The 15,958-nt window shown below is 39.6% G+C and overlaps 1 protein-coding gene across 1 annotated transcript in view; it reads right to left on the bottom strand.

Moving 5' to 3' along the window:
- The window catches only part of LOC117420031 (solute carrier family 23 member 1-like), a 37,278-nt gene extending 22,411 nt beyond the window's left edge, over positions 1-14,867 (bottom strand). The window contains exons 1-4 of the mRNA XM_058986469.1: positions 14,637-14,867; positions 9,581-9,724; positions 7,671-7,828; positions 1,249-1,408 (exon numbers count right to left, since the gene is read on the bottom strand). Coding sequence (XP_058842452.1) covers positions 1,249-1,408; positions 7,671-7,828; positions 9,581-9,724; positions 14,637-14,684 — 510 coding nt within the window. The 5' untranslated portion in view covers positions 14,685-14,867. The remainder of the gene's footprint in view (positions 1-1,248; positions 1,409-7,670; positions 7,829-9,580; positions 9,725-14,636) is intronic.
- Positions 14,868-15,958: the final 1,091 nt, after the last annotated feature.

The raw sequence follows: 15,958 nt of genomic DNA, 5'->3' as shown, positions 1-15,958 counted from the left end.
ACAAACAACAATCTAGAACAGTTTCATGAACATCAATCTTATTTATAAAAACAAACTTTGAAAATAATTTCATGAATATCTCTCAGTAGGTGCTGAGACATAGGGAGGGAGGCAGTTTGACTGCCAACACCCCTGCAGGGGCCTAAAATGAGATGGAGGCTGGGGAGGAAGCGATAAACTCAATAGCACAGACTGCAAAGAGAGGTAGGTTTAAATGTACCTTGCTTGAATACATTTGGTAACTGTGACTAAATGAAGAATGACATGACAGTGTTGGAGTTACCGCCTTCATTGTTCATTCTGCTTGACTTGATGGTTGTAGGGGATTCTCCTGTCGATCCAATTTTTTGCAGGTGTATTTAGAGTTTCCTGCCTTCCCGACTTTACATAGCTTTACATTATGTAATTCAGTTTCCCCAGTCATAATAAAGTAATTTGTCTTGTGCACTGTTTGGATGTGTCCCATCCCTTTTCTGTAATCAAGGATCACAAGCATTATAAAGTACATCAAGTATATTCATTACTATTATGATGATGTGGGTATGAATGATTGCCCTTTTGCAGAGTAACTCACAATGGTTCTAAATTGTTGCCAAATCCTTTCATTGGTTGTACAAAAACAAAAACAAAAACGGTCACTTCCTGATGAAAGAAAATAAAACGTGTTACTGATCTGGTTCTTCATCATAAAGGTCATTGTCTGAACTCGGACAAGGCAAAGCTTTTTTATTTTCAGCTTAAAGGGTGCATAAGGACCTTTTTATTTTATTGTGTTACCATGTTCCCATGTGTTGCTACAACTGTTTACATAAGGTGTGTGTATTGTTTTAATTACTTTTTTTTTACATTTTGACCACTTTTTTAAACTTTTAAATTGCATTCCCTGCCTCAAGATGGCTTCCCATGTACCCGCATGGACCTCTCAGAACTACATTTCCCATCATCCTCCTGCTCACTGGTAAATCCATCTCAGTTACATACTGTATGTGAGCAGGAGGATGATGGGAAATGTAGTTTTAATACAATCGATATGGTTATTTTTTGCACTGAAATGCTTTATAAGCAGTTCTTGTCTGAGTACTCAAGTCCCAAACCTCTCTATTTTAACCCACAACAACTTTACACTATGAAACTTACACAAGAGGTGAGCATTAGGCAAGGGCTGTAACCCCCAATGCTGCTTAGTCATGCTCGCTATACACAGGGAGCACTTTATAGTCCCGAAAATGTCTGCAACACAGAACTCACCTCTCGAATCCTGGACTGCCACACTTCAATGTACTCAGGTGAGCTGGTGTTGACAAGGTTGGCATTTTGAGTCCAGGCTGGGCACTTCCACTGAGGCATTGACAGCAAGGCGAGGGAGGGGGCCAGGAAAGTGAAGGTCCCGCCTTGGAGGATAGGTAACCTGGTGGCAGAGTGCATTGGAGTGGATCAGAATGGATTCGCTGCAATAGTCTGGACCACCATTGGCATTGAGGTGAATAAGAGTTCATTCATTATCAGAAACAGTTTTTTGGAATAAAAAACCCTACAGATATTGTCTTTATTGTAATGTAATTTATTACATGTTTATTGTATAAGTTATCAGGATCTGATAGTATTTTAAATTGAATTCAATATACAACAGACAAAAGTTTTGAAAAATTCCCCCCAATACAAAAAGGACATTGTGACCTTGGAGAGTACAGCAAAAAGCAGACTAATCCTCAGGCTAAAAGAAATGAGTGATGAAGAAAGACTGAGGGAACTAAATCTGTGTAGAACAAAGTAACTGACAAAGTTAACCCGATACAAAACACTTTAAACACTACTGCAGCACAGAGACCATAGCCGGAGCCTGCTTTTGACAAAGCAGTTCATTCATGTCACGCGAATACATCGCATGTGTTTTAAAAATGATTGAAAACATTGCTTGGGCATTCCACGGTTATACAGAACCGAATTTGATCCCAAACAAAATATAGAGCCTATGACTGGAATGTCTGCCAGCAACCGGCATAGGCAGAAAAACCAGGGGAAGACTTTACATACATGGTGACTGAATTATGAATCAATTTAATTACGAGTCTCTGTATATATGTAAGTAAATCTACTTTAACAGTTCAGAACTTTAATCAACCTTCTGCTGGTGCTGTTTCTAACCCTAATATCTCATAAACCATTTCCAATGGCAACTTCTTATTTTTTCAGGCAAAATCTAACACTACCCTTCAGTTTGACATTCAACCTAAGGTGGCTGCCATATTGTGATCATGTGACTTTTTTGCTTCCAGTAGAGTACAATTATGTTCTTACACAATAGTGAGTGGCATTATCAACACATACCTAACATCAGTCTAAGAAAGGTTGTGTTCTTCAGCACCCATATTTTGTATGATGATTTTGAATGACAACATATACACTATACAGTATATCAGTACCCTTCTAAACATTGACAATATGCAATTCGAGATATCTCTAAATGATCATTTGGCTTGCCATATATATGTCCATACTACTTGGTTAAGTGAGGCCCAAGATATCAGTAAACATGTGCCTCCCCAGTCAGCATGCGCACCCTCTCCCTGCTAGAGGGGCAATTTTTAATGGGAGTACAATCTTTAAATCACACAAATACGAATCTTAATTTCTCCTAAGGTGCTACATTCTTCTTGCGAATCTCTCTCCAGTAAGCAGTTCTTCCTTTCCCTCACACTCTCTCCCTTTGTCGTGTAATTGTAAATAATACGTATATTTGTGTTTAGGCAATGATTTCCTACCATGTAAGGAAGCCAGACATGAAAGAATGTGGCTGGACTGGTTAGTCTGACCTTATTGGAGGGGAACCTAAAAACTTGCAAATTTGTGGTCAAGCTGAAATGGTTCATTAATGGCCAGTTTAGCTTGACTACATATTAAAGGAGGAGCTGGGGGACAGCTTCGCAGGTCAGTCCAGCTCAGGAGCAGCCGGTGCTTGTGTGCTTGGTCCAATGCACTGTGAAAGCCTTAGCTTGGGTGGAAATTATGGTTTAGCATTTTGCTTAAAACCCTGTGTTTGAGGCAACTTGTTTACTGTGTTTTTATAAACAGCGCTTCACTGCATCTCCTGACTCCTGTATCAGCTATTCCCGTCGCTAGCCAGCCTTGACAGAAATCATTGCTGAAGGGAAATGACTTAGGAAGTGGAAAACTTTGTGAAATTAAGGCAAGCAAACTGAGAACTTCATTGAACTTCATGTAGTACCAGATAACATGTTTTTTTCAAAACTTTGCAATTGAAGCCTCTATAGCTAATGGAAGTACACAAAAAGTAAGGTTTATGGGGTTATTTTGTGAGCAACAGTTTCTGTATCGCTGTGGCTTTCTGAAACCTCCTCTTTAGCCGACAAACAGTGTGATCGGATTACAAGTGTAACTGTTCTCTCAACTCTCTCAGGATTCAGGGTTTTAAACTAAGGTCACCAGTGAAGACAGAGTTGTCATTTGTGAGGAAATTGGCTTAAAGTGGACTGGATTTCAGGCTAATAGGATGTAAACGCCAGTCTAATCTCATTATACTATTATACTCCTGGTTGAAGCCACAATAACAACCTATATACAGTACTGTTACTGTGTGTACACAAACCCTCAAAAAAGGATGCTTAAGCTGATAACATACACATGGGCTACGGACAATAATTTCCTAACAGGGCTTGTGAAATGTCATACAACTGTGAACAACAGTACCGCCCACACACATTGCTTATGTGTATAGTGAGCACAGATGTGTTTTTTCCTGCAGTTTTATCATTTATTACATTGGCATGTTGGTGCAAACATGCAGTATTGTACGAGTACAGTAGACCCCCAAAGTTATGAATCTCACATTTAAAGAGCTACTTGGTATGGGTCTGAAATATTACAGTTAACAAATTTATTCTTCCTCTTTTTAGATGCATGTTGTATCATATTCTGTTTCAGTCATCACATCTTGGTGGGTTTTTAGAAAGTAACCCTAGGGCCTTAAAAAGGGCTCTCAAACATGTCTTCTCTTCTAAGTTCACTTCTCTCTAAGTTCAGCTGGTACACCATTGTGTCACCAATTACAGCCCTTTATAATCTTCCCTCAGTGCATTTAAGAATACAACATTTGTCCTAGTTAAGTAATTATTGAAGATTCTCTGACATCCAGTTGTGGTAGAGAGTTGCAGGGGGCAGGTTGATGTGACAATCTGGCTTACCAGTTGAAGAGAAAATATATGCTTGAGCCCTTTTTAGGCCACAGGGAAGAGTTTTAAAATGTGATGTGATGACTGACAGAAAATGAGAGTGATTCTAAACAAGCAGAACGATACATTAGTAAAGATTAGTGTTTATATCTCAGTCCTGTAGCATATTCTACTGTCCAGTCAACAGAAAATACCATTTGAAACCAGAAAAAGTACTACCATGGTGTTTGTGACAGAACTGTTTGGTGAAGTTATTTTCTTATTATTCACTGCAGCCTATGTTAATGTTACCAACATGTTATAAATATGCCACTGCAACCTACCTTTATTTTACCATGGTATTTACATGGTGTGTACAAGCTGAATTGGATCAAACGCCCATCAAAGGGAGTCGGTATGCAGTGTGACCGAGAGGGCGAGGTTACTGGGCCATCCAGGCCAGATGTTACTCCTCCTTGGTGCACGCTTGGGTCCCGTTGATTGAAGGTAAGGATGTTGAAGGCGCTGGGGCGCTAGTATATACACACTTCATTATCAAGGTACAATTATTGTATTGGGTTAACCCTGCGTGGGCACAGGGCAGCCTGCAACACAATTGATGGTTCCCCAGTCTTATCGGCCGGAGGTCATGAGGCTGGCGCATGACATCCCTTTTGCAGGACACTTGGGAGCCGATAAAACTAGGGAACGCATAGTTCCATTGAGGTCCACTAATACTGCTGCAATAGCCAAAGAACTAGTGCAGACTATGTCGAGATTAGGGATCCCCAAAGAGATACTGACTGATCGTGAACGTTGCAGCAAGTGTATAAAATATTAAAAATACGTCCCATCAGGACATCTGTTTATCATCCACAGACGGATGGTTTGGTAGAACGTTCTAATCAGACCCTAAAGCAGATTCTGAGACGATTTGTGAACCAAGAGCAAAAACATTGGACAACGCTTCTTCCCTGCCTTTTTGCAGTGAGAGACATGCCGCAGAGCTCAACAGGGTTCTCCCCCTTCGAGCTCTTGTACAGCCAATAGCCTTGCTGCATCCTCGATCTGTTGAGAGAGGGGTGGGAAGATCACAAAGACTCGTCCTAAAATGTAGTGCAGCATGTGCTCCAACTCTGAGATTGCCTGGATTTGGTCGGTCGTCTGGTCCAGGACAATCTAAAATCAGCTCAGCATTGTCAACAGCAACAGTACAGTTCAAACTTTTTGGCCAGGAGGCAAAATACTGTTGCTCCTTCCCACGTCGGAATCAAAACTGTGTGCTAAATGGCAGGGGCCATATCAGGTGATTTGGACTATACGAAAGGTAAATTATGAAATTAAGCAGCCCGATCGCTGTAATGAACGGGATATTTATCATATCAATTTATTGAAGCCCTGGCAGGCCCCAGGCCAAGTAGATGATGATTTAGAACCCTGTATCAAGGCTCCTAGCACCAGAGACATTCCAATGGGGGAACAGTTACTTCCAGATCAGACAAAAGAACTGCATAAGTTAATTGAGGATTTCAATGCTTTTTCTGACTTGCCGGTAGAACTAACCTTGTTGAATATGATATCATCACTCCCCCAGGAATAACAGTTCAAGAGAGACCTTTTGTTCTTGTTAGATGGCTAACACGTACCAGGAGCTGTCGCTAGAGGCCAGCATGAACCTGGACAACACTGTACTACTGTTAAAAAGCACTCACTTTGGACCGTGTCTGTGTTCTGTGTGTGTATTTATAATAATTATTATTTCGTGACTGAACCCCGTGTGTTTTATCTGAGCAGTACACATAGCTGTGTATTGCCAGTTATTATTGTTTACAGTTGTCAAGTGACTTTAGATTATAAATAAACCATCATTGCACCGTGAACGTTGTTGTTTGTCATTACTTGAGCACCGCGTCACCTCTACACCTGCGCACTGCAAACCACTTTGCCACACATGGTCATCCATAGAAGGCTTCATCTTAGGAATCACTGAAACCATGCGTTGTTCTATCTGTATTGCACATGGTTCCCGTATAACTAAACAAGCAGGACTTTCAGCTTCTGTGCTGAGATTGGGACGCTTTGCGACTCTGTTAGGACTCTTGTTCAATGCAGGTTTTTTTAAAGTGAATTTCTTTTTTTGTTGCACTGCCTTAAGGAAGTATTGTCCAAGAATACTGCTCAACCCTGCGTGTAAAATGAGGTGGTGCTTGATGGGATAGATAAATACCTTTTAACAGCATTTCATGTTTGCTTTGGTACTGTGTGGTCTCCTGTTCAAGCCCAGCAATAAATAAGCATCCAAACCCTAGAGATTGAAACTATCATTGTATCTATCCCCAATGGATTTCATTTTGCTAGTCTCAATTGTAATGAATTAATTGCACTTTTTACATTATTTTAAGCCTCACGTACTGTCGCTAGCTGCCCAGTAGCACTTGCCTAGACTAAAGCTCAGTGTGTATTTGTTTTGTGATCAGAAAGGCCAGACTCTCTTCTTGCTTTATAACAATAATGACATGTTTTCAATCCATATATTTTATTTTGTGTTATGCATGGATTGATGTTGATTAATACCTGTCCAATATCTGATCAGGGAATTGGTTTCTGATTGCACCTCTCCTAGCAATAACATGTTTGAAGACTGAGACTAAAATGATCCCTGAATGTATAAATCAGCCCATCTTGAAATAAATGCACACCATTTAAACAAGCAAGTTGTCTCACAAGTGCAGTGGTATCTAAGTATATATTTATTTACTAGTACAGAACAACTGGGTGATTGCTGAGAATGGAACTACATTCAAAGGGGTCTATAATAGAGTTAGCTTCTCTCTAACACAAACATTTATCTAAACAATGCTAAACAAAGATCTTACTAGAACAGAGTTGAATTATTCTCAACTGTAGCTGGTTGCACACCAGTCTTCTGTTGGTTACATGACTGACGTGTCCATAGAATTCTACTTAGCTTGGTGTAACAGGGCAGTCTGGGTGCAAACCAGTGACCTAAACACACTGTAATCAAACATCATTATGCAAAAGCTCCTCTGCATTTGTGGTGTGGCAGGGCAACAAGCACTGCGCAGGGATACGGTGTGTTTGTGGCAGGGAGGGAGTTAAAATCTCTCTGCCAAACTAAATTGTTAATTATTTTTATGGTTTAATTATCACCCGCACCTGGTAATTATTGTAAATTAGTGCCAGGTGCAGGGTTTAAAAAGTGTGCAGCCAGTTTGCTCTGGGCTGCTGTGCGTGAAGAAGCCCACTTGATAGTGTGCTCAAGCATATTAAAAGAAAAAGGTACTGTGTATAGCCTTTTTGTGTGTTTTATTTAGAAAACTGTGTGTTTTGTTTTGTTTTGGTTGATTTTGTTTTAACAGGTAAACAGCTTAGGCCACAGAATCCGTAACACTAGTGCATCACACACATGTACCTGTTACACTGACAGATTGACAGTGAGAAGGTTCAATCCTTCATACAAGCCCCACTGCCCCTCCTTACCTCACCCCGAATGTGACCTGAAGCAGAGTACAGAGCCCTGACACAAAGAAGATGGTGCTGATCAGGTGGCTCTGGGTGAGGGTATCATGCTCCAGACACAACTCCTTCGACAAAATCAGGGGAATGGCAATGATCCCTCCGAAAGCTGTCAGATAGTGCTGAAAAAAACACAGAAATAAAGAACGTAAGAAAATTGACAATGGAAGGGAGCTACCAGTGCCTGTCCAGTTTAGTAGCTGGTTGATCTCGAAACTATGTCAAAGTCAGGTTTAAAGGATCACAGTGTTTTTGGTTTTGTTTTATGGCTCATTCTTTAAACCCCTGGGGTCAGTCTGGTTGCTCTTTGTTGGACTCTGTCCAAGGCCACAATGTCCTTTTGGGACTGTGGTTACCAGAACTGAACACAGTATTCTCAGTGTAGTCTCACCAATTTCCCAACCTATTATTTTAATTATTAATCAAGCTTAAATAAAAGCCGTCATTCTTAAAACAAAAATTAGGTATAGTTCATAAAAAAGGTACCAAATCTGATTATTCATTTAATCCATTGGGTAACACAGTATTCAAATTAAAAATCCAAAACGATTCTCTCTGTAACAATTTATTATTAAGATTGTCACCCCTCCTATTTTGACTTACTTTTTCTATTCCAATACACCTTACAGTATCAATGTCATGGTTTTCTTCCAAGAAATGTTTCGCAACTGGTGACGTTATATCGTGTCTCCGCATTGAAAAGTGGTTTTACCCACATACCCTACATGTGTGGTATTACATGTTATACAAGATTTAATCTTTCGCTTTTTACCAGTTGTAGGACAATTAAAAAAAAAACTAGATTTTATAAGATTCTTACAAGAGACACAGTTGCGACATGGAAAGCATCCCATTATAAATGCTCTTTCACTTTTGTGTTGTGTGCCCATGAACTAACGCTTCACTTAATTGTAATTACCTGTTAAACTCAGTGTATTTAAAATCGAGGTATTGAAGCTGCGTATACACACTGATGAAGGCTTTTCGGCTGAAACATGTTTGTGACTTTCCTTATGGATTAGAATTTTAATCCGTTTGTTCTTCAAAAAATGAAGCTGTGAAATGAAGAATAAATAATGAAACTTACTTTTTGGAATGAATTGTTTTTTCTTATGAGTGCAGACCTTCGTCACATTGCCCCAAATAGTTTCCCCCTGATTTTTCTCCCCAATTTTGGAATGTCCAGTTATTGCCCCCCCCCCCCCCCCCCCCAGTTCAGAAGAACTGAAGGTTCAGTGGGCATTCTCCAATGCCACGACCAAGCCAGCTTCCTCTTTTACACCCAGGAACTCGTGAGCGGATGTCAGCGAGCCACCGGCCTCTGAAGGACAAAGACCAGCCCTGCAGGTGTCTAACTCTAAGCACACTGGGCGCCTAGGCAGCAGGGTTCGCTGTAGGGTGATGAGGAGAAACAGTCCCTGCTGGTTTTGCCTCCCTAACCCATGGGCACGCTCGAGCCAATGCAACGCTCCCTTCGGAATCCCCAGCAAAGACCGACGACTTTGCACAGCCAGGATGTGAACCTGTGCTCCCCTGACTGTATGACTCACCCTGCACACCACACAGCTGTGCTTTTACCAGGTGAGCCCCCTATGTACTTGAATTGCTTTCCACACTCTGGTTGCTGTCAGCATTATTATCAGCAGTAAATGCCCCAGGAACAGCCACTTGTACAGCTTAATTAGTGTAATAACAGTGTATTGAGACACGAAATGTAAAGTGTTTCCTAATAATATTCGAGTGTGATGTGGCTAATAAGATCCCAGAGTTTATTCTGAGACAGTTGCACGAGTTGGCATTCTTTTTCCACCAATCGGAGCTCTTGATTTATCCAAATCCTTTGAGTGTGTGCAGACTAGCAGACAGTATCGCACCTGAGTCCCAAGGATGATGCAGAGGTACCAAGGGGGCACGTCAGTCACACTGTAGGCCAGCTTGTTCTGTTCCGCCTCCCCGTCTGACACCTGCTTCTTTCTCTCACTGTCATCTACAGGGATCTCGCACAAATGCTCTCTTTTCTAAAAGACATAAATCACTAATGAGGAATCAACCAGATTTCCAGTACATCTTACCTTGTGTACAGAAGTCATCCCATGCATATATATATATATATATATATATATATATATATATATATATATATATATATATACAGTACTGTACAAAAGTTTTAGGCAGGTGTGAAAAAATGCTGTAAAGTAAGAATGCTTTCAAAAATAGACATGTTAATAGTTTATATTTATCAATTAACAAAATGCAAAGTGAGTGAACAGAAGAAAAATCTACATCAAATCAATATTTAGTGTGACCACCCTTTGCCTTCAAAACAGCATCAATTCTTCTAGGTACACTTGCACACAGTTTTTGAAGGAACTCGGCAGGTAGGTTGGCCCAAACATCTTGGAGAACTAACCACAGTTCTTCTGTGGATTTAGGCAGCCTCAGTTGCTTCTCTCTCTTCATGTAATCCCAGACAGACTCGATGATGTTGAGATCAGGGCTCTGTGGGGGCCATACCATCACTTCCAGGACTCCTTGTTCTTCTTTACGCTGAAGATAGTTCTTAATGACTTTCGCTGTATGTTTGGGGTCGTTGTTATGCTGCAGAATAAATTTGGGGCCAATCAGATGCCTCCCTGATGGTATTGCATGATGGATAAGTATCTGCCTGTACTTCTCAGCATTGAGGAGACCATTAATTCTGACCAAATCCCCAACTCCATTTGCAGAAATGCAGCCCCAAACTTGCAAGGAACCTCCACCATGCTTCACTGTTGCCTGCAGACACTCATTCGTGTACCACTCTCCAGCCCTTCGGCGAACAAACTGCCTTCTGCTACAGCCAAATATTTCAAATTTTGACTCATCAGTCCAGAGCACCTGCTGCCATTTTTCTGCACCCCAGTTCCTGTGTTTTCGTGCATAGTTGAGTCGCTTGGCTTTGTTTCCACGTCGGAGGTATGGCTTTTTGACCGCAAGTCTTCCATGAAGGCCACTTCTGACCAGACTTCTCCGGACAGTAGATGGGTGTACCAGGGTCCCACTGTTTTCTGCCAATTCTGAGCTGATGGCACTGCTGGACATCTTCCGATTGCGAAGGGAAGTAAGCATGATGTGTCTGTCATCTGCTGCAGTAAGTTTCCTTGGCCGACCACTGCGTCTACGGTCCTCAACGTTGCCCGTTTCTTTGTGCTTCTTCAAAAGAGCTTGGACAGCACATCTGGAAACCCCTGTCTGCCTTGAAATTTCTGCCTGGGAGAGACCTTGCTAATGCAGTATAACTACCTTGTGTCTTGTTGCTGTGCTCAGTCTTGCCATGGTGTATGACTTTTGACAGTAAACTGTCTTCAGCAACCTCACCTTGTTAGCTGAGTTTGGCTGTTCCTCATCCAGTTTTATTCCTCCTACACAGCTGTTTCTGTTTCAGTTAATGATTGTGTTTCAACCTACATATTGAATTGATGATCATTAGCACCTGTTTGGTATAATTGTTTAATCATACACCTGACTATATGCCTACAAAATCCCTGACTTTGTGCAAGTGTACTTAGAAGAATTGATGCTGTTTTGAAGGCAAAGGGTGGTCACACCAAATATGGATTTGATTTAGATTTTTCTTCTGTTCACTCACTTTGCATTTAGTTAATTGATAAATATAATCTATTAACATGTCTATTTTTGAAAGCATTCTTACTTTACAGCATTTTTTCACACCTGCCTAAAACTTTTGCACAGTACTGTATATTATATATATATATATATATATATATATATATATATATATATATATATATATATATATATATATATACACAGACGTGATCACATTTGTTGGTACCCCCTCCACAAAAAACGAAGAATGCACAATTTTCTCTGAAATAACTTGAAACTGACAAAAGTAATTGGCATTCTCCATTGTTTATTCCATATTTAACAGAAATCAGACTTTGCTTTTGATTTTTTATTCAACATAATATTGTAAATAATAAAACAAATGAAAATGGCATGGACAAAAATGATGGGACCCTTAACCTAATATTTTGTTGCACAACCTTTAGAGGCAATCACTGCAATCAAACGTTTTCTGTAGCTCTCAATGAGACTTCTGCACCTGTTAACAGGTAGTTTGGCCCACTCTTCCTGAGCAAACTGCTCCAGCTGTCTCAGGTTTGATGGGTGCCTTCTCCAGACTGCAAGTTTCAGCTCTTTCCATAGATGTTCGATAGGATTCAGATCAGGACTCATAGAAGGCCACTTCAGAATAGTCCAATGTTTTGTTCTTATCCATTCTTGGGTGCTTTTAGCTGTGTGTTTTGGGTCATTATCCTGTTGGAGGACCCATGACCTGCGACTGAGACAGAGCTTTCTGACACTGGGCAGTACGTTTCGCTCCAGAATGCCTTGATAGTCTTGAGATTTCATTGTGCCCTGCACAGATTCAAGGCACCCTGTGCCAGGCGCAGCAAAGCAGCCCCAAAACATAACCGAGCATCCTCCATGTTTCACTGTAGGTATGGTGTTCTTTTCTTTGAAAGCTTCATTTTTTCGTCTGTGAACATAGAGCTGATGTGACTTGCCAAAAAGCTCCAGTTTTGACTCATCTGTCCAAAGGACATTCTCCCAGAAGGATTGTGGCTTGTCAATATGCATTTTAGCAAATTCCAGTCTGGCTTTTTTATGTTGTTCTTTCAGAAGTGGAGTCCTCCTGGGTCTTCTTCCATGGAGCCCACTTTCGCTCAAAAAGCGACAGATGGTGCGATCAGAAACTGACATACCTTCACTTTGGAGTTCAGCTTGTATCTCTTTGGCAGTTATCCTTGGTTCTTTTTCTACCATTCGCACTATCCTTCTGTTCAATCTGGGGTCGATTTTCCTCTTGCGGCCACGCCCAGGGAGGTTGGCTACAGTTCCATGGACCTTAAACTTCTTAATAATATTTGCAACTGTTGTCACAGGAACATCAAGATGCTTGGAGATGGTCTTGTAGCCTTTACCTTTACCATGCTTGTCTATTATTTTCTTTCTGATCTCCTCAGACAACTCTCTCCTTTGCTTTCTCTGGTCCATGTTCAGTGTGGTGCACACAATGATACCAAACAGCACAGTGACTACTTTTCTCAATTTAAATAGGCTGAATGACTGATTACAAGATTGGAGACATGTGTGATACTAATTAAAGAAACTAATTAGTTTGAAATATCACTATAATCCAATTATTTATTATCTTTTCTAAGGGGTACCAACAAATGTGTCCAGGCCATTTTAGAATATCTTTGTAGAATAAGCAATAAATTCATCTCTTTTCACAGCTTCTTTGCTTTATTCTATGACATACCAAAGGCATGCAAGTATACATGATAAAATAGCTTTTAATTTCATCACTTTTCAGGAGGAATGAAGCATTATTTCAATGAGCTGTAAGGGTACCAACACATTTAAGCACGTCTGTGTGTATATATATATATATATATATATATATATATATATATATATATATATATATATATATATATATATATATAAACAACAACAACACATTTTATGTTTAATATAGTTCCTGAGTGCAATCTTCATTTTTTGTGATTTATAATCAGTTAATACATTGTGTGTAGGGTCTCTCTGGCACGTTTGTGTAAATGAATCGTCCTTCACATGCCTGGTTTGTCTATCAAATAAAGTACCCGACACAAATTCTGTAAAATATAAAACATGCATCACCCTTTAACAAGCCAGGTTCAGTCACAATAGGCAAGACAGCAGATCTGAGTGATTGTGAGTTATCTGTTGGTTGGCAGATGCTTCGCAAGGAACAAGATGACTGGGTGATTCTGCAGGGCAGACTTTGTACAGACTGATACACCCAACATGCTTCAAGGGATTTGTGGTGAGTCATTGAGCAATGGGTGCATACACAGCAGTAGATCATTCAGTCAGCATAGCTCTTAAGATAGGTCCAAGTTACATGTATGCAACAAATCAATTGCGTTTGCTATGCTTTGTTCTGAATCTCAAAAAGTACAGCAATAAAAATATCAGCATCCCGAATGAAAGGAGAATTTGCTTCTTGCCACTGATTGGTACTCTGTTGTATTGATTGGGGCAAAGGAGAGAAATGCAGCTTTTCTTGTTGTCAAATTAAAACATTTTTAAAAAAGGATTGTTTCAGTTTGCCTGCAGACAAACAAAGCATGTTAAAGGGAAATAATTCTTGCACAGTTCTATAAAACTCCTGTGAAAAAGGATCCTTGATTTGAATTTACAAACACTGCACAAGGAAAGTCAAGGAACACCCTGCACTGTAATTTAAAATAAAAATATTTTTAAATCCCAGAAGAGTTACAGCCCAGCAATCAAGTGTAGAGGAAAAAAGGGCTATACACACAGTTTTAGTTTGTTTGAAATAATTGAGGAACTTTGTGGTTTTAAAATCTCACTCGAATCAATTTTTACGCTTTGCTTCAAAGATGATTTAATAATTACCAAAAGAGCGAATGCAGAATTCCTTGTTAAGCGACCTTGATACTTGTAATCATTTAACTTCAAATATAATTACTTTGTTTGCAGTAAAGCATTTTGTAAATCTCCCAGGATGGAATTTTATTTATTTAGTTTACACTAAAAGCCAGTCCTTTACTGTCTGTTCAATCTTTTCTCCAGTTTGAATCTACATTACATACAGAAATCCAAAGTTATGACTAGAATCACAACCATTAAACAATGACCTGTAGGCAGTGAAATAAAATGTGGTTTCAAACTATTGCTCAGATTTTCGTCTCCCCTGGGACACACAAAAAGCAACACTTTTCTTGCAACATAACTTAGAATAAGTACACACTTTGTTCGTTAAGAGTTGTGTACTTAGTCAAAGCTTTTAAAGTAGGTATTCGGAGGTTTACTACTGCAAAATAAACAAAGACAATAAATACTTACAGTGAAGGCATGGTTATCCATAACATTCGAATCTTTCTCAGGATCCATAGTTTTAAAGATGTGTGTTGGGTTATTGGCTGTTCTTTCTATGGCAAAGCTCCAGGGACTATGAGAGGGGCTGAAGGCAGTCAGCTTCTCATGTGAGGGTAATTCCTGTAGAATGCTGGCATGCTGCAGAGACTTTCCTTATTGTGTTCTCTTTTGCACAGCAGAATCCCAGGTGCAGGCCACTGCTGCTGTACCCTTGAGCAAGGTACTTTACCTAGATTGCTCCAGTAAAAACCCAACTGTATAAATTGTATGTAAAAATAATGTGTAAAATTTTTTTTTAATTGTATCTAAAAATAATGTGATATCTTTTAACAATTGTAAGTCGCCCTGGATAAGGGTGTCTGCTAAGAAATAAATAATAATACTGAAGTAAATCAATAACTATAAGAGGTCATATGAAATTAAAAAGGTCTTTCAGGGAAGCCAACTGTACAACACAGAATAAAGGTTAATAACATTAAAAACCTGAAAGTAAGACAAGAGTTGGAATGTATTTTTAATACGATCTGTCAAAAAATAATGAACAACTAATGCCTTTGAAAGACCATGCATATCTTCTAATAAAATGCCCGATGCTGAGTTACATGAAACAACAACAGAACATTGAGAGGAACGGTAGTTCCTCATTAAAGTTAGAAAAACGTGTTTGAAACCACTGAGTCTCTATACAGCTCAAAGAGTTTAGCTGTTTTTACCATGTTGCAGCGGCAAAACTAAATCACTTAGAATTATCATCTGTACCAGTATCAAAAGTCTGAAACTTTCTTACCTCAAATGTGAAAAAAAACGTACATACCTCTTATACACAATGAGATATAAGTCGTCAAACTAAGGTAATATTGTTATTCTCCTCCTTCTTCCTCTTCCGTCTACTTTTTAAGGGTGTGTAACGACTATTCAAACAGAAAAACTAAATAACTGGACATCTACCAATCATGTGATTCCACATGTTGGTCAACGTCAAAACATACCAGGGCATGCAAGCAGTTTGATATCCACACCATTTATATTAAACAAGTTATTTATGTTTTAAAACAGCACATATCGCAGGAAAAAACAATAATAAAAAAAATACAGTGGTTTGAACTTGAAACATGACGTTCTTGAAGAGCACACGACCTTAACCCACTGCGCCACTGTGCAGTTGTTAAAATGCACTCATTTTTTAAGCTTAAATCCAAGCCTGACCAGCTTCGATTTCCTGTGAAAATTTCTAGTTTCCTGTTTGTTAGGGTAGATACCATAGAATGGAATTGCACACAAGTGGCATG

This window comes from Acipenser ruthenus, chromosome 14 (genome assembly GCF_902713425.1).
Source record: "Acipenser ruthenus chromosome 14, fAciRut3.2 maternal haplotype, whole genome shotgun sequence".
Lineage (NCBI taxonomy): Eukaryota > Metazoa > Chordata > Actinopteri > Acipenseriformes > Acipenseridae > Acipenser > Acipenser ruthenus.
Note: the sequence above shows the minus strand (reverse complement) of the source record. Positions and strands in the feature narration are given on the sequence as shown.